Genomic DNA, 20928 nt, shown 5'->3' on the forward strand with positions numbered 1-20928 from the left:
GGGGAACTTGATTTTAAGCCCGGATACGGTAAGTCTCCGTAGGGGCAATTTTCTATTTTGGGGGAGTGGAGAGTTAACAATCACATGTACGGGGAGATATCGAACGGGAGGCGAGCGGGCGGCTCTCGCGGTTTGAACCGTTACAATACACTCTATTTTTCACAAACTTAACCACAAAAATCCCTGAAATGTGGTGAGACGTGACGTAAACGAAGCGATCTCCAACGGCTGGTGCCAGCTTGTGAAGGCATGTGATCTTTCTAGGAGGATATGGCACGATGGCACCACCCGCGAAAGAAAAAAGTCCCAGACCGAATACAGTTTTATCGATGAGATACAATTTTATCGATGCATATGAATTTGCCAGTCCTCTTGCATCTTTTTTCGTCATTAAAGGAAATAAAGAAACAAAACCTTTTTAGTAACTTCCTAAGCGCGATTTTTGTATCTTGATGGTCCACCCTCGTATTCAGGTACGAAAACTTCCTGTGCCGTCTGGGACTGAACCTGGCCATGGTATGTTGGCGCGTAGAAGACAGTTCCAAAACAAATGATGACGTATATAAATCGCATGGATTTGTTCACAAAGAATTACAAACGTATGGAAAGCCGTTATACATGAATCTTCTCAGTACACAACAGTTACAATACGAATGATGACGCCCGGAAATCCTGTCATCTCGTTCAAAGGGAGTTCCAAATGAATTTTCTCCGTACACTGCAGTTACAATACGAATGATGACGTCTGAAAATCCTGCCGAATCGTTCAAAAGTAGTTCCAAATGAGTAGAAAGCAGTTCCAAACGAACACACTCTGTACAAAGGAGTTCCAAAGGGGATTACAAATGAGTTACAAACGTCTTCATATTTCTAATTTTTGGTACAAATGAGTGGAAATGAGTTTCACAGCAGTTCCAATGCAGATTTTGGTGTTCCAAAGCAGTTTCAAAAGGGTTCCAAAGCAGTTGCAAAGCAAAAATTTTTCCCTGAGAAGTGCCCAAAAGATTGCCTCAAATCCTGTGTTCCACAATAGAACAAAGCATATAGATGTGAGGCATCATTTTGTGAGGGAGGTGGTATCAAGTGAAGTGATAAATTTACTGTATCTTCCCACGAATGAGATGATAGCTGATGTTATGACAAAGGGACTTCACAGTCCAAAACACATTTTTTGTGTTGAAGGTCTTGGTTTGAATTAATCAATATTATTGTGCTTGGACAAATTGAACATACTCTTGGTTGTAGTACAATTAAGCTGGTACATTATTAGATTATAGGGGTGTGTTATTTGTAATCTTATAATTGTAATATCTACGCAGAGACACCAAGTGTTATGAAGGTGAACTATCTTCCTCTTTGTATGTTTTTTGTTTTACTTGTTTTTCCGGTTTGTCGTTGTTCATCCGTGATCGCAAATAGACGTGTGAAATTAATATCCGTCTTATTTATTTCCAATCCTGATCCTTTCCAACAAAGGGGACGACTGACAGAATAGGAAATATCCTACGCAAATTCCAGATAAGGACAATATTCTCGCCTCACGTACAGTTAAAACATCTATTGAAAACCGTCAAGGATAGAACTCCACTACAAGTCGAAGGGGTATACCGAATTCCTTGCCAGACCTGTGGGAAGAACTACACCCTGACAAAAATAAACTCCACCATGGTGGGTACAGGAAGGGTACAGGAAGGGTGGCATCCTTCATGGTGGGTAGTTACCCTTGCACAACCCACGCCCTACCCACCCCTACAAGCACACGGGAGACTGTCTCTTGACGACAGGTAAGAGACCCCGAGGAGATGGCCGCCCTCTCCCCCTTCTCCCTTGGTTCGTCAATTTTCGAGTGTTCACCCCCACCCACTTCCGCTTCTTTCCGAGGTCAACACTTCGCCTTTCCGAAATTACATTATCTTGAAGAGGCATTATGCGGATACCGAGTGATCATGGCAGTATATTTAATTATTTTCTAATTTTATATTGGTAATTCGTCGTAGTACAACACGAATTAGACATTAATTAGTATAGTTATATCACTGACTAAGCCGATACCGGAAAAGAGCCCTTCCTCCCCCTTGCAACATCCGTTTCGTCTCTTTCACTTTGTGCCATAACTCCTCAGGGAAAAATTTTTGCTTTGCATCTGCTTTGGAACCCTTTTGAAACTGCTTTGGAACACCAAAATCTGCATTGGAACTGCTGTGAAACACATTTTCACTCATTTGTACCAAAAATTAGAAATATGAAGACGTTTGTAACTCATTTGTGATCCCCTTTGGAACTCCTTTGTACAGAGTGTGTTCGTTTGGAACTGCTTTCTACTCATTTGGAACTACTTTTGAACGATTCGGCAGGATTTCCAGACGTCATCATTCGTAGTGTAACGGCTGTGTACGGAGAAAATTCATTTGGAACACCCTTTGAACGAGATGACAGGATTTCCGGGCGTCATCATTCGTATTGTAACTGTTGTGTACTGAGAAGATTCATGTATAACGGCTTTCCATGCGTTTGTAATTCTTTGTGAACAAATACATGCGATTTATATACGTCATCATTTGTTTTGGAACTGTCTTCTACGCGCCATTAACATACCATGGCCAGGTTCAGTCTGATACGTTTGGTCGAGAAAACGAAAATTCTTTAATATATGCAATAAAAATGCATAAGAGGTATAAGAAATAATTGCAAGTCAGTTAATAGAAACGGAACTCCCAAATAATCACTCGAATTAGTTTAAAAATTATTTTATTTTCCTTGTGGCTTAAATCTTATTTTTGGGTCCGATTTGAAATGCGACAAGATTATCTTCACTACGTACCGAGAATTTTGGTTGCGTATAATAAAGGTATTCAATAACAAACTCATAGCGCTCGCGTTTTTTTGCGTTTCCAAGTATATTATTATCGTAAAAATTCAATGTCTATACTTTCAAAGTATACTTCGCAATTATAAATATTGCGAATTTTACGGCATTTTTGCAACCTTTTCTTTCATTGCTTTCGTTCTTTGATATTACCGGAAAAGTAGTATTTTGCATAGATTAATATACATAAAACTATAGAGTAAGTACATAATATACTTACTCTATGATAAAACATACTGATGTATTGTCTTCGCGATCCCTAGGAAATGGTTTATGTCCATATTTGGATTCGTATTTTATGGCTGAATTTTTTCGCCATGAATCCCTCCTTCGAAAATATATTTCAATGTCGACGTTGACAAGTTCGATTACCCGGAAAGGCCTTTTTCGCATTTCCCATTGCATTTTCAGATATTTAACATGACGGTTTTCAAGAAAAAATTTCCAGAAACGAAGGCATTTCACTCAAAAATGGACACTGAATCATCCACATCAACCACGTAAGATCGGAATTAAGCTCTCGATAAGGACTTTCTTGACCACCAAAGTGACTTACCCCTCACTCCGCAATATGAAAACATGACACTTGTGTTAAGCTTGACGAGCTTGAAGGTCTTTCGTTTATGACTAATGCTTTGCAAAGCAATGGAGCTATTGCGAAATGGCGGCACTGCCGCACTTCAATTCGTAATATTCATCTTGCCTAAATATACGAATCAGACTAAAATAAACTTCAAGAAAATTGAGTACGCCATCTTGAACTGCTACAAAGCAGGTGGCATGGTGTACAAATGAGTTCCAAATGGGTGTCCAACTGGTAAAATTCAGTTTCAAAACGGATGAACGAGTGGTACAAACGAGTTCCAAATTTAAATACAAATGAGTCCCATAGCAGTTTCCAATGGAAATCCAAGGCAGTTCAAAATATGTTACAAATGAGTTGATGACATGGTAGGATGCTATGACGTCATGAACTGCTGTGTACCGTGTTTCAATTCCACAGTAGTTCAAAAGCACATACAAATCAGTGGTACAAAGCAGATAGGTGACAGTTCCAAATGACTTACACAGCAGAAATTTTTCCCTGAGTCGAATCTGAGAGGTCCTGCCTTCGAAGTTACGATCACCGCACGTGTTTATCCTCATTGTTGGAGCTTGCCGGTTCTTGCAATCGCTTTTTCAACTGCGTCCATTTTCACCGGTTTGAGGTAAGTACTGATTAATTTGTATCCCTGCTAATTTTTATGGTATTATCATATTGTCTTCACGTGTCCCAAAGGACTTAGATTTTGTCATTTATTCGGTAGTGTATTCGATTCGCTTATGGTTGCCTTTTACATGTATTTTCATGTGTTACTCATTAACCTCATTAAGGATAAGTGATAATATTCGTTATCTAATGTACCTACCTTAGTGTTGATCTCAAATCGCCTCGTGCGGGTCGAAAATATTCACGAAGCATGGCCGTTATCCTTCCGACGCTATTATTTACTCTGTGGACTATTATTAAGTTTTGTTGAATTCCCGATAATAAGGAAAATTAATGTAAACAGCAGATTTATTTTGAGACATTAAAATTAATGAAAGTTGATATGTTTAATATTCGGCTAGCCGCCATGTTGTGTGGCACGAGGTGCATTGTCACATTTACTGATATAGATTATAATAATGAATTGATGTCCTTTAGTCTCGCTAATACTCGAGAACCGATTTGGCTCATTTTGATTTTAAAATGTTGGTGAGTGAAAGTTCAGGGAAGGTTTAAAAGGTGAGAATATTATGAGGTAGGGCCCATGTGGCCTTGGAATGGGCCCTGAATATTTTCCGTAAGAAGGACAGGTAAAGTTCGTTATGAACGACTGCAATCTTTTCTTTTGCATATTTAAATTAGTGATAATGGTTGCACATAGTTGGAGCTTATAACATTGGAAAGAAAAATAAATTCCCATTCTTGCACTCGAATTTCGTCTTCTGCGTTATTTACCTTGAATTTGGGGAAAGTATTCGAAAAAATGCTAAAAATTTAGTGAACTACAGGCTCACTATCCCCTTGATTGTTGATTTACCTCATAAAAAGCTCATTTATCATTGTGGGTAAACTTTTCTCGGGATTCCCTCCGGGTTAATGTTTTTATATCGGCCAACGTTTCAAGTACCGTCTCGGCACACATCTTCAGGGCTGAATCATAAGGGCAGCTCATTTATCTCTGTTTATTCACAAATAGGGTGCGCGAAATGATTTTCACATACTTTACGTTACTTTCGTCACTATGAGTTCATTGTTGATGTTTACGTAGTCAGTTGATTTTGTAGTTTGACATAGCGCCAATATTTACGTTTAAGTGCGCGAGAAATTTTAATACTTTGATCATTCATAATTCTAAGGAGATGGCGACCAAACTTAGGTCGTTCAATTCAATCAAATGTGCAAATGAGGTTAATCGGTTAAGACGCAGTACTCATGTGATCCTGCAATGAGTAGCATTTAACTATGATTGGGTTGTAAATTATTGTACCGATAAATCAGTGCAGTTGGGGAAATACTAATCATTTGTTAATATTGCAAGGCGTTTCTCTTCTGACTTGGTATCATAAATAAATATGGAAAGTGGAACTGGTTGATTGGCATCTAAGTGGATGTGCCTGTTAATAGCGGTGGTTTTTTATCTTGGTGAGTGCTTCTTGTGATTTATCAATATCCACCCTTATAGTTTATATGTATGGACTAACAGAAATTTTTCACATCTTCATTAGTAGGTGGTGAAGTAACAACCTTACTATTTGATCATCGTTCTTCTGATTCTGGCGGGCAACAATTACTCCAGGGTGATTCTCTTCTGACTTGGTATCATAAATATCTATGGAAAGTGGAACTGGCTGATTGACATCTCAGTGGATGTTCCTGTTAATAGTAGTGGTTTTTAATCTTGGTGAGTGCTTCTTGTGATTTATCAATATCCACCCTTATAGTTTATATGTATGGACTAACAGAAATTTTTTACATCTTCATTAGTAGGTGGTGAAGTAACAACCTTACTATTTGATCATCGTTCTTCTGATTCTGGTGGGCAACAATTACTCCAGGATGATTCTCTTCTGACTTGGTATAATAAATATCTATGGAAAGTGGAACTGGCTGATTGACATCTCAGTGGATGTTCCTGTTAATAGTAGTGGTTTTTAATCTTGGTGAGTGCTTCTTGTGATTTATCAATATCCACCCTTATATGGGCTACAACCTTGTCGCGGTGGAAAGGCTTGCGCGCTCCTATGACCCCTAGAGCTGCACTGGCGGGATTAATTCTAAATTATTCCAGGTTGGGCCACCCATGCCAGATAGGTCGAAGGGTAGGAGCCAGACGAAAGGTAGTCCGCGTGATGGTGTCACGTAAAAAACACTGTTGGAATGGAAGTGGGAAACCCTACCAACTATCTCTTCCCTGAACACATGGAGTACAACCAAATGAGCCTCGGAATCTCATCGCCCGGGACCCGTCCGCAAAGGGCGGGTGTCGGGCACGGCAACGAGGTCGGCAAGGTCCTCGGGGTCGCCAACATGCGAAATCCTTGCAGAGACTTATCATCATCAACATCAGTGGCAGCAGCAATGAAGCAAGAAGAAAAGAAGACCAAGAAGATGGAGAAGAAGAAGTCTGCTATAAATGTGGGGACGTGGAATGTGAGGACTATGATGAGGGCGGGAAAGTTAGAAAATATCAAAAGGGAAATGGATAAAGGGAGGATAGATATCTTAGGATTATGCGAGGTGAGGTGGAGGGATGGGGGGGATTATTGGAGTGATGGGTATAGGGTTATATATAGTGGAGGGGAAGAAAGCCAGCGAGGGGTAGCTTTAGTATTAAACGGGAAGATGGGTAAGCGTGTGGTAGGTATAGACCAGGTTAGCGATAGGATTCTGGTGGTAGAAATTGAGGCGCGGCCCACCAACCTTGTGGTTGTCCAGGTTTACATGCCCACTAGTAATCATAGGGAGGAAGAAGTAGACGAGGTGTATGAACAGCTCGAGGAAATAATTAGAGACACACCGGGTAAGAAAAATCTGGTAGTGATGGGGGACTGGAACGCCTCAGTCGGGGAAGGGAGGGATGGAAACGAAATAGGAGATTTTGGTCTAGGAATACGGAACGACAGGGGAGAGAAAGCAGCAGAATTTTGTAGGAGAAACAAATTATTCATCACAAACACGTGGTTCAATCATCATAAAGGGCGAAGGTACACGTGGAAAAGTCCAGGGGATGCGGGGAGATATCAAATAGATTACATTATGGTAAGACAGAGGTTTAGGAACAGTGTGAAAAACTCGCGCAGCTTCCCTGCAGCAGATGCGGATTCGGACCACAATCTAGTGCTCATGAAATGCAACGTAAGATTCAAAAGACTTATGAAAGTTAGGAAGGCGAAGAAATGGAACGTAGAAGCCCTGAAGGGGAGTATGAGGAGAGAATATCAGGAGCTAGAGGACATTACCCAGACGGCACAGAACCCTCAGTATCTAATTCGTATGTACATAGTACCCATTGACTAAGGGGATACTATGCCGCTCCGTCGCTTTTCGTCAATGGATAATTTCCGTTCGCGGCCTGTCGACGAAGCGCGTACGCAGCATGTGAATGTCCGCTACTAAGCACGTACGATTGGATACGAAGCGCGCAGGAACACGGCACTCAGGCTAATCTCAATCGATTAGGTCGATCGATCGTAACTCGCACGATCGAAAAATGTATCGAACGCAACACAATCGATAGCTACCGACCGTACCGAGAACCTTGATACGAATCATTATGAATTGTAAGTTCTCAATAGGTAAATAACACCATGTCATGAATTCTAATTACCATGAAAGACTCACGACCGACAAAGTTTTTGTCGGTTGTGAGTTTTTCATGGTAATTATAATTCATGATATAGTATTATTTACCCATTGAGAACTTACAAAACTTACTCGGCCACTTAAATAACTCTGCGAAAAATGAGATTCTCACGGCTAATTCACGCACCCCCAGCATCCAGCATTGTTAAGTGGCTCGTACTTACTTGGAAACCTTGAGATGTTAATGAGAGTAAATTCTTATTAATTTTTAACACTAAATAAGACATCACATAGCCCACGAGCATTAAAAAGCTTACCCTAAAGTCTGACGAAATAAAATTTTTAAATAAAAATTGCCGATGAAACAGGATTGGCTGACACATCTGCTATTAGTATGATCGAATTCATCAAAATGCAAGCAAAAATTAACGTATAGTTCAGTCTCAGCCACTAAAACTTACCCATATCAGGCGCTAAAGTATTTGAAAAATTATTTGGTATGAGTAAAAGTCCCTAGGTCACTGCAGTAAATGTATCAACCTATTAAAAATATGAAAGTCCTGCCAAATCACCAGCATAAATACTTGTAAAATAAAACGTGGCATCTCTTAGATCACACCTCCGATTTTATACTTACTTTGCATGAAGTCACCACCGCAAGAAATTTTAAAGAGGCAGGAAAGAAAAAACCCACAAAAATACAATACATATATTATGTATTTTCTATTGTCAACCACAATAATATTTCCAATTTTCTCTTCTATCCCACATCTAATTTAGCGAAACAATTACTCTTATTCTCTTTCGAATAGAAAATTATTTAAAAGAGGACTGGTCGATACATACAAACTATCGTCAATACTTTCTCCGATGAACGTCCACTATCACTGCACCAACTTGCACAAATCAAATCCACATCCACAAATATGTCACTTCTGCCACAATGTCTGTCTTCTTGGCGACGGGTAACAGTGAAGCAATGGTACCTTCCTCCAATCTGGGCACCTTCAACTCAGCAAGAATTTTCTCCTCGTCTTCTCGTCCAAGGCCACAGATTATTTTCTGATATCACAAGGTGCGATGTGAACCTCACACACCTAAAATTAATAAATAATAAAATACCATGTAACTTATTAGGTCAAATCATTTCCAATTTTTGGTATTTCTGCATGAGAAATCAAATTACTAGGCTCGTAAATATAGTAAATATTTTTATGCCTGATATTTTTATTGTTTTAAACTATAGCATAAGATAATTTGAAATGTTGAAAGCCGACGTGTAATACACCATAGGGCTAGCTAAGAAGCAATATTCGATCCTATAAACTTGGCAGCTTATTCCTAGTTTCTCCTTTAACCACGTCACGTTTACTGAATGAATTAATACAAAAAAGACAACTAAAATGCAAGAATTTTCAAAAGAATTGCTGCTACAATATTTTGAATCTGCATTTGTAGTACTGAATAGTACTGTAGTACTTCAGTACTGAATAGTTCGGGATGTTGATGCATCAACATCCCGAAGCCACTTCTAACTTAAAATTACATCCAAATAATTACAGCGAGAAAGAGTACATACCTCACAGTTTTTCGTAGGGGTGAAATGTTTTCTTCTTATCGCCCAAATGCACTTCTTCTTCAACTCAGGATCTTTTGGAAAGCTAAAAACTTGGTATGTCCCGGAGTTTCCATTACATCCCGACATTACACACACGGAAGGCATTTTAACAAAAATATCTCACAAACACGTTTCTGAAGCCCAGAGAATGAAATTAAAGAATAAGGGAAACTTCACCATTACCAGACACTCTATTTTTCACAAACTTAACCACAAAAATCCCTGAAATGTGGTGAGACGTCACGTAAACCATGCCATCTCCAACGTGTTCCAACGGCTTGTGAAGGCATGTGATCTTTCAAGGAGGATATGGCACGATGGCACCAGATGGCACCACCCGCGAAAGAAAATAGTCCCAGACCTAATACAGTTTTATCGATGAGATACAATTTTATCGATGCATATGAATTTGCCAGTCCTCTTGCATCTTTTTTCGTCATTAAAGGAAATAAAGAAACAAAACCTTCTAAGTAACTTCCTAAGCGCGATTTTTGTATCTTGATTGTCCACCCTCGTATTTAGGTACGAAAACTTCCTGTGCCGTCTGGGTAGTATACGGGAGATTGAAAGTACCAAGACGGTAGAGGAAAGATGGGATAATATAAAAACGGGAATAGTCAAAGCGGCGGAGAAGTCAATTGGTTACGTTGACAGTAGAAGGATAAAGAAGCCGTGGATAACGGAGGCAATGGTTAATGAAATGGAGGAGAGGAGGAAGTGGAAGAACGTGGACACAGAACAGGGCAAAAGAATGTATAGGGAATTGAATAATCGATTACGACGTGAAACTAAGAGGGCAAGGGAGGCTTGGTGGAAAAGACAGTGCGAGGAAATGGAAAAGTTCCAGAAGGATGGAGAAGTAGGCGCGTTGTACGCCAAAGTTAAGTCGCTATCGGGCGGCAAAAGAGGACAAGCCATGTCTAAAATTAAGGCTAAAGATGGGAGGATGCTAACCGAGCGGGAAGAGGTACAGGGTAGGTGGAAGGAATACGTGGAGGACCTGTATGACGGAACGAACAGACCAGAGAGATTGACTCTAGAGGAGGAAAGTGCAGTGGAGGAGGATAATCTTGGGCCGGAGATATTAGATTCAGAAATAGAGAGAGCACTCCGTGACATGAAGGCTAGGAAAGCAGTAGGCGTGGACAACATCCCGTGTGAGCTTCTGAAGAATCTAGGGAAGGAAGGTAAGAAAAGGTTTTTCGAACTAGTGCGCAAGATCTATGAGGAGGGATGTTGGCCGGAGGATTTCGTGACCACCCTATTCGACTGGGGCAGTCAACGAAGTCCGCGGTCCCGCGGTAGCCGAACACGCAGCGCTGGGCCACACAATCGACCTTAACCTAGGATCCGCCCAAAATATTTTTTTTGAGATTAATAATTCATATTCTAGGGGAATGGTAAGGGTCTCATTTTTACTACATTCTGAAAATATTTCGTTGATCGGTGGTGTAGTTTCCGAGATACAGGCTGTGACATAAATGTCACATTGGGCGGATCTGTTGTCTTTTGGTGCAAGGTAATATTTCCCCAGAAAAAGCAAATATTTTTCGCATTTGAGCTGCACTGTTCATTTTAATGATAAAAAACACTATAAAAACATATTATTAATTACGTACACTATTTTCAAGCTTTTGTTTAAATTTAAAGTAAATTGTTTAAAAATTTAGCAATAATTTTCAGAGTTCCATTGCCCGCGATTCATAATTTTTCGATGTAAATTGTGATTTTTTAAGATCTAGAAGTGTTTTGGATTTTTTCAATGCTATTTCACAAGTTTGGGGTATATTTAAATTTATAATGTTTATATTATAAACTTGTCAAATACACATCAAGAAAAATTATTTTAAATTTATGTATAAATTTAAGTTTTCGGCAGTAGTGTTATGAAATTACAGAACCTTGAATTGACACAATCAATGGATTTGTTGAAGGTACATTTAAATAATATTTTTACATGGCTAATAAGTAAAATAGTTGAAAATGCATTTCCCAATTTTGGAAAATACATATACATGTTTGAAAAATATTCTCACAATATATAAGGGTGTAATACCTTATAAAATTGAATTAAATTTGAATCAATTTGTTTCATATAAACTAAAGATTGCTTTAGAGTTCAATGCCGGCGTATACGTACCATTTTGAGTGGTAAATAGTAAAGCAATATTTGTTCATATTTCATGCATCGCATGCAGTGTATTTGACGGAAGCGCAATGTTCTCCAGCACGGCGACGCAATCTTTTGAGACTAATTGATCATTAGCATCGTAACATATTTCACTGCCTGCCTCTGTTGAAAATGAAGTAGTACGGCGGCTATACTTGCCTTTGCATCGATGTATGGTCAGTAAAATTTGAATTATTACACGCCTGATCTCTAATTGTGACATGCAATGACCAGATTTCGCTCGTGAACAGATTGTGAACAGCTTCAGATTGTGAACAGCTACATCCAAAAGTCAAGGAAAATATTCCACCATTACCACCAAAACTGATTGTCCTCCGCCGAATGAATTACATGCAAGGATGGATACCAAAATACTCCACAATCATACTCCTGCCAAAAGAGAGTTTTTTCAGTGGGAAAAATCCCTCTGAAACGTTCTTTCAATTTAGTGATCTACGGCGAAGCTACCACAATTTGTCTATTATGTCGGGCATCGTATTGTCTGCACAGTGAAGGTATCTACTCATCACAAAGAACCTATTCCTTCGCTAGGCTATGGTAACCATTGAGTTGTGAGCACCCCCAGAATCTTCCCAGGAGCATCGCTTGGATGGAAACCAGTTACAACCTCATAACAGTAAAATCCCAATGAAAATTTTCATCTCCTCTTTACTGATGCTAGAAGATAAAAGACAATAGAAGTAATATAATTATCTAATTCTGCCATGAGAAAAAAGAATGTCATCCAAAAAAACTATTTAAAAAATTTCTACACCTAATTTTTCCCTCTATTCAGGACGATCTGTTTCGGGGAATAACCTATTTCTTACAAAATGACCTTCTTGTCACAAATTGGCAGCTTCTCTTTTTACTTTTTTCTATTGGAGAAGTGATGTAAGCTTCGTTGACTTCGAATCCTTTTCCTTACATCTAACTGGTACCGAAATACTTCAGGACTTTTCTTGAAATTCATTAGTATTATCATTATCAAGCTGCAAAACAAGCTCCACTCTTGCCCGAAGTTGTCTTCCCGTTAAATTTTCCACAAGTCCACCAGCCTGGTCATCTGCAATGTCCTTATCAGTGACAATTGCTGCTTCTGGTAGCTCAAGGTATATTGTACTTCGTCAAAGTTTTCGTTTTCCGGAAGCTATTTGGCTTCACACAGTGTAATATCTCGGAGCTATCGATATCCCTAACATTAAAAAATTTAATTCAAAAGTAATTACCGGAATAAAAGTTAATAAATTCAAATTTATCGACTAATTGATAAATAATAAATCTTTTGGCGGGAATACTAAGGAAAAAACGTTGAAAATGGAATAAATTATAACTAGAGCATAAAATTCGAAACTTTGAAGATTTGCATAGGGATCCGCCCAATGTGACATTTAGGTATGTCACAGTAACATTTATCAGAGTATATTACAGAAATGGAAAGCAATACCAAACATATTAATGTATTATTAATAATTTTGCATCATTATGTTCATCCATACCAAAAATTGTCGCTGTAGCGCATATAGTTAATGAAAAAATTAAATATTTACACAAAGCGAACGTCCATTTTTAGTGTCTAGGGAAGGCGCATAAGTACCAGGGGTACTCAAAGGATAGGTCTTCACTCTCACTTGACAATTCTTACCTTGAATTGAAGCACTTAGCTTCCTCTTTCTTATAAGGTATAAAACACAACAATATATACCGTGCCCGAACGATGCAAGAGTCATTACAGTGGAGCGATACAAGGTGTGACATTTATGTTACATTGGGCGGATCCAGGTTAAGGAAGCAAAAATTGTTGCGAGAGTGAAAGGCTTAAAACAGAGACTCGTAAGAGAAGCAATAGAAATATCTAAAGAGGAGAAAAACAACTTCAACAGAGACACTGGCCTTAAAATCAGCCGTACTTGGCAACCCGTAATCGGCAAAAATAATCGACAACCTACTCCTCCAACCTCTCACTCCCCTCCCCCCACCACCTGACACGTATATCTATATATGCTATATATATTAATTTCAAATCCCACCTCTTCAGATTCCCTTGAGAAAGCGACCAGCATCGGTCGGGAAACATTGGAGCCACCCAAAATCTGACGCGGCGACATAGCCCAAAAGTTTTAATTCAACATGACGAGCACCCGCGAAAGTTTTAACAAAGAATTACACTAATGGTGGGTAACGAATAGCAATCAATGCCTTTCGCTTTCTTTGATAATTGAAACTACCCTCCGGAAAGAATGCATAGTGACTTATGCAGGCCTATCACTCCAGGGACTTACAATTAGGTCAAGTATATAGTGACTATTATTGATGATTTTTCACTTTTCTGTAGCGTTTGGCCGGCAATCAAAGAAGTATCATAACCTAAAAATCTACGAAGCTAGGGTAAGAAGCTATTTCTCATCAAGGACGTTATCATTTAGGTGTGACAGTGGAACTGAGTGTATTAGTAGTAAAGTTTATGGATACTCCAATGAGTTTAGAATCATTTTTAAACTGATATCACCAGACACACCTGAGAAAAATGGGGTTGCTGAGCATTTTAATAGATCATTGTTAGGAAAAGCCAGGTGCATGGTAATTAATTCATGTTTGAGGAAGAGTTAGTGGATAGAGGCTGTAATGACTTCTACTTATTTAATTAACAGATGTACAACATCCACTTTTTGGGATTCATTACCAGCTGAGGTTTGGTTCGGGGTCAAATGAGATTAATCAAAGTTAAGAGTGTTTTGGTTGTGTAGCTTATCTCAGGAAAAACAAAATTCAAATTCAAGGTAAATTTGATTCTCAAAGGAAAATGTGTATCAAGCTTGGATATTGTGATGAGGTTGTTAAAGACTTTGGTCTTTTGATGAATGTAGAGTGATCAAGGGGTGTTATGCAATATTTGATGAGAACAAATATAGTAATGAAAATGGGGATGACAGGATATTGGAGGATCCAAGTGATTCCAAAAGTGTAGAGGTTGGTAAAGGTAGAAATTCAGGAGGATATAATTCAATTGAGGAGACAACCCTTCTATCTGGGTTAACCCAAGAAAAACATCTCTTACACTAAAAGAGCCCTAAAATAATAACCCAAGCAGCAATAGTATCTTAGGAAGGTCTAAGAATGTAGGACTAAGAACAAACATAAGCTCCAATATTGAAGTTATCATCAAGCAATCATGAAGATTTGAGTTATCACTTTAGTGTGGAAACTTAGACGTCGACAGAAGAGGGACAAAAAAAGAATGAAGACATCCTAGATGTGAGTATAAAAAAGAACTTAATAGGTGAGATGGACAGAGAGGAAAAGAAAAAGTGCTATTCATAGTGGAGAGATTTGAGGTAGGGGGTAGGGGAAGGATGAAAGTATGGATATGGGTGGAATGAAAAGGCCAAATCCAAATGGGCATTACTGTTCATTTAAGTGGTTAGTTCAAGTTAGGAGGGATGCAGGCTGCATGATTCATGAAATCTGCTATGTATTCCAACATTATCAGGATACGAAAAATACACAACCTTGGTAAATTTTCACTGGAAATTATTTATTGGTACGATGCATTTCGATGCTGAGGCATCATTCTCAAGGTACTTGAGACACCTTAGCGTTGAAACGTGTCATACCAATAAATAATTTCCAGTGAAAATTTACCAAGGTTGTGTATTTTTCATTTCAACATGGATTTTCACAAAGCCAAATCGATTGATTTTATAAGGATACCTTTAATTAATCAAATATACTCCCTTTTTCATTTCAGAAGGGCAGGTAAATTTTATTTTTTCATAACCACCATAAATGGCTGACTCACAATCATAATGCCACATTGATGTTGCTCGAACTATTTTCCTTAAAAAAAACCCCTGAACAGTACTAATGTACTAGCATTCCCCGGAAAGAATAGGACAACACTTTCTATGATGCATTGTGGTCTAAAAGCCTGCCATTTTACACAATGCTCCTAAATATCTCTCGCTACTTCTTTTAGTGAAAAATTATATTTATCTTAAAAGCAACTGAAGCCAATCTGATTGCTCATCTAAAATTAGAGTGCAATACTTATTATCTCTCATAAAAATATTTCCTTATCAGTAGTTTTTGCCAGGTAAAATTAAAATACTTCCTCTTATTTCCTATTTACATCATAGAAATAAGTTGCGGTATTCAAAATATAGGCAATACTTGCATTCCAGATAACCTGAAACTCAGGGAGTAACTGCTATTTCACCTGTAAAGATTGAAAAATGATTGAAAACCCTACGCCGCCGACACAGGTGAACATGAGCACAGACAATATTAACATTGGCGTATATATATTTACAAATTCTTCTCTAGACAATGTGGAGGAAAAATATTGGAGTATTTACTATGCTGGATATGCTCCAACAATTTTATTTGTGCAATATGTGCTGTATAAGTTTACCAAATAACTCAGATGTTCCTCTCTCTTCCTCGGGTGATGGGTTACTTGCCGGAAAAAACCTTTTAATTATTCCCTGCTTTCTTCGATGGTGGAATTGTTTGGCTGTGGGGGAGGGAGGGTTCACGGGGCTTTCCTACCTCTGAAATATTGCTTGGGGTTCTTGGTGAGGGTTAAAGTAATCAAGTAGCACAATTTGCTCAACCTGATCAAGTCAAATCGATCCCCAAAGGACAAGGAACGAGTAAGCAGTACGCTAAGGTCTACTTCGGAAAATAATGGAGATGGCTGTGCCGGGTTTGCAGACCAACTTTTGAAAGTGACTGTACTTGAACCAGCCAGAAATCCATGCTATGCAGTTATTTATATCACTGAAAATTTTTATAGCATATTGGTGGTTAAGTATTTGTTTTCTCAATCACCTAAAATGCTATTTATAAATAGCCCCAAAAAAGTTCATAGCTAACCACTCATTCTTTGCAGAAATTTGATTAGCAAAGGTAAGCTATAATGTCATGAGTCATTCTGCTCACTCAAGCACACCATTTCAGAGGTGTCAATGATGGAATAACATTTACACACAAGCCGTCACGTAATTTAAGATACAGGTTTAAACTACCTCTCCCTTAGAAGTACAATAAATTAACTGATAACTGAATTCTTGCTTTGTTAATAAGTTTACATACTACTGCACAATAAAATACATTTTTCACAAGTTTTTCGACACTGACTCAGACCTGAGAACGATTATTGATCTACATGTCAAAATGTCAGCCATCAGAGCTGGAATGCCCAGTGTTCTAACCAAGGTAACACAAACTCAAATATCTATACGTTTCCACCAATATCTTCCCCATTCAAAGTAACCCATTATAAAGTGGAATCCTAAAATCCTTACTTCCTTCTTCAATGTAATATGATTCCACCAACTTGGCTGTCTTTCTCATGATACATTTTTACTTGCGAAGAAAATCCCACGAGCAAATTTATTCCTAAAGACTATACATATCATGCTAAGATGAACTTTGTTGTCCATTTCATTGAGAAATGATGCTCAAAATCTTAACCTGGGATCCAATTTGTCAATGCTCTCAACTTCCTCCATCACACAAGTTTATTTTCCCAAACTGTTTTACCATGAAATAAGCGTCCATTGGACTATTAGTTAATAATTGATATGTGATGGGATCCAACCACTTTGGCTTTTTGTCTCTCGTAACGCTGCCTCCCATTGCACATCCTTCATTGGGAAAGAGAAAATTGTTCTTCCAACAGGAGATCAAATATGCTGAGGGACTTCCTCTTTCCAATGCATGAGGCTGTGCCTCATTCATTAACCAAACTTCCTTCTAACAGATTTATATCTACTATCTAAATGTTTTAAATTTATTTGGAGAGGTTAAAAACTGTCTCTTTAATTCTGAGGTTGGTACAAAAGATTACAAAACATTGTTACAAAATGGATCCAAAAGTATCACAATGCCAATAATCTCCATTCCTTGTAACTAAATGCCTCATCAAATTACCAATTTAATTGACAATGGAGAGCAATTAAAAACAATCACTGATTGTATAAACTTGACAACAGTCAAAGTGCAATTGAATGTCAAGAACAGATGTCATTCATACAACACATTTCACCCCCTTCCTTAAATTTTGACCTCAAAAAGGCACTTGAATAAACATTTCCAGCATATTTCAAAGCAATAATGATTCCAGGGGATAAAAACTTTAAGCCACCAATAAAAAGGCTTGACTAGGGTATTATAAACATGCATATAAGACAAATGTACACAAAAAAGTGCCAACAGATTATCATATCTGGGAACCACTCATTCTTAAAGAAAACAGAATACACTACTTACTTTTCAGACTGTACAGCCAATGGTAAATTATAAAGGTTTTTAATTTTTATCAAATAAATATACTTTAAATATCTCTGGGCATGAAGAATATTCAGATGACCTATATAGCTATAAAAACTGATAATCTAGATAAAGAAACTTTATAAAAATACATAAAATATTCCATACTCCCAAATACAGCTGTTATAAATTCAAGACTTGACTGTTAAATGTAAATTAAATTAAATTATTTTTAATGCACTCATGACCTTAAGGGATGCTAATGGCGCTGTACTGTGCTATAGCAGGAATTCTTCCCCAAACTGAATACTTTAGGAGAACAGTACTAGTTTTATGTACTCCCTGTTTATATTGAGCTGATAACGTGCCTTTTACAAAATTTAACATTTTTTCTACCAAGAAATACACGTAATTCATTATAAAACAATTTTTTTAAATACTGCTGCAGTCTGCTTCCCATTCATGTGACTGTACTCATCATACAATACCACTTAGCACAGTCCAGGACCACCAGCTTTGGCTGTGCCTCCAAGTTATGGTGCACAATACACTAATTTGCACAATAATATAGCAAACAAGATGCATATTCTAATATTTTAAAGGCTCCTTAGCCCTGAAATACTTGTCAACAAATACATGCACATTCATAATGCACAGAAAAATGTATCCTTTACTGGGAAATTTTTAAGAATGATATTATGGCACAGCAATCGCTCAGTAGAGGTACCTCAAGAGGGAACTGGTAGTGCCAAAAATACATACAAATCCAATGAAAATACGAGTAGATCCTTAAAAGCTTCCAACAATAGTTTCGCAACATATTTCAAAATATTTGGCATGAAACTTAGTTGAACTCCTCATGCACGATTCACTTTGTGCTCCATAAAAGACACTTTACAGAAAAGCCTACCATGTGCAACAGGCCCTATCAGTAATTGTTGTCTTCCTAAGAATATAAAACAAATTATCAGATGCTTGACAATTTTCTCCAATTACTTCGTTGTTTCGCAAGTTTAACATCCATAAAGCACATGATTGTGAAATGCCTTAAATAGCATTTTTCTACACAAACCATACACAATAATTTAGGACGGTATGTATACAACTCAGTCAATATAATAATAAATATATCACCATTTCCATAAAAATGATGCTGAGAAAACACAAAATCACAAAACTAGACTTAGAGGCTTGTGCTCATTTCAATTGCCATATTTAATTTTTAATCGATTGTGCACCACATGGAAAAAACCAACAAAATATCATCTGATCATTTTTAAACAAAATAAATCAAATTAATGAAAATAAATCAATTGATAAAAATTCAAAGGTGAATTTAGAGAATTGAATAATATTGCCTTTTTATCAAGAAAACAATTAATAAGCAAACCCACTAACCCATTTCAAATCACTGCAGTTTCCTTTATCACATATCTTACCCCCTTGGAATCAAAAAATCAATAATATACTTACACAATTAAACATGTTATGTCATAAATGTAAGTGAAAGGGGATTAATTTGAAATGATTCCAAACAATGATAAGAGTATCATTTACCAAAAAGGAAAATACCTCACGCTAGTTGATTCAAAAGTTTCAGAGTTCCTTCACATACCTTGGTAAATTTAGTACAAAGATTCCCAGTATGATTAACAGAATTATGATATATACCCTCATAACTTCAATCATGCAATTCAAGATTTTAAAACATAAAATATTATGGAATGTAAAAACAATTCTAATACTACTATCATTTTGGTAGTTATTTAGCTTTGAAAATAATCGCCCTCCTCAAACAAATGAAGTTAAATGTTACAATTGCACAAATAAGCTAATCCTTGTTTAACAGTAAATTTAAACAAACATAAAATGATAAGCTTCATAATTGAAACAGGATATGAGAGAAAACAATATTCTACACAAAACCTCATGACTTTTTCACATCCATATTAGGAATATAATCCATTGCCATCAGGCAGGCAAACACGGTCATTATCATTTTAGGCTTAACCTCAGTGATGTCTTCAGGGAGTGCATAAACTGTGGCTCCAGTTTTACGAGCCATTGAAATGGCATATTTTGCATTTGCCAAATTGTCCTGGAAAAGATAAAATTGATTATTGATAGAATAAACCAATGGAGAAAGACAATCACAAGCCAATTCACTAAATACCGTATTTGCACGAATCTAAGACGAACACGATTCTAAGACGACCCCCCCTTTTTTGGAACTCCACCATGGGAAAAAAATTTTCTAGGGGAAAACAATCAATGCGCGAATGTTTGGCTATGTTGCCTATGTCCCAGGAAACGCAGGATTTTTGGCACGTAATGACAGGAATAGTGGTACTTAATCAAGACACTTAGGTCTTATTGTTGATTCGACTAATAGTTTCTTCGGAGGGGCCATGGTCCGAAGACGAATAAAATTAAACTAGTGAAAATGAAACCTGACTTTATTAAACCCACACGGAAAACACTCCGTGGTATGAAGGCAAGCCACCCTGGAAAGTATGTAACCACTCGTACGAGCTATGCTATCGCGTTCGGCGTACACAGAGCATACTGCAGGGGGTGAAGCATGACCATATGACTGCGCCATGAAATTTTTTGTCCCAAAGATAGGGCAACTTACCCATTCTTCTCTAATTAGCGTAGCGTCAGATGGGCGGATGAATTCGGATTGTTAGTAGGGAGGAACAAAATATCCTGAGAAGATATCCCTTCCTCAGTAACTCTGACAAGTGAGACTTATGGTATAACTCGTAAATTGATAACTGATAATAACCTGATATCCTGTTTTCGGAAAAAATGCTGCATTAACTGCCAAGAAGCTCAGCAACGAGGATATCGAGTTTTGCCAAAAATCACCATCGTATTTTTCCAACTAGTTCCTTGCTTAAAAATGCTTAAATAACGTTAGAAATACGTCGTGTTTGGTCTCGTTCTTTTTAGAATTACGAGCACATTGCACATATTCCAGCCTAATAATAGTATAATACCAATTGCCGAAATTCATTGTTAGACACCTTATGAGCTAATAGGTGATTGGATGCAGCGGTTGACCTCCAGAAACCGGGAACTTTAAGCAAGTAGGCTGAAAAAGGTCAGTGGGTGAGAAAAGGGGGGCATGAAACGCGTTTCTATTGTTCTCGTGTAACTTGATATTT

General features: G+C 37.7%; 1 protein-coding gene across 3 annotated transcripts in view; it reads right to left on the reverse strand.

Moving 5' to 3' along the window:
• Positions 1-17288: 17288 nt before the first annotated feature.
• LOC124171925 (plastin-2) overlaps positions 17289-20928 on the reverse strand; it is a 156526-nt gene continuing 152886 nt past the window's right edge. For all 3 annotated transcript variants that reach the window (XM_046551352.1, XM_046551353.1, XM_046551354.1), the window contains exon 12: positions 17289-19856. In XM_046551352.1, the coding sequence (XP_046407308.1) occupies positions 19686-19856 (171 nt within the window). In that variant the 3' untranslated portion in view covers positions 17289-19685. The remainder of the gene's footprint in view (positions 19857-20928) is intronic.

This window comes from Ischnura elegans, chromosome X (assembly GCF_921293095.1).
Source record: "Ischnura elegans chromosome X, ioIscEleg1.1, whole genome shotgun sequence".
Classification (NCBI taxonomy): Eukaryota; Metazoa; Arthropoda; class Insecta; order Odonata; family Coenagrionidae; genus Ischnura; species Ischnura elegans.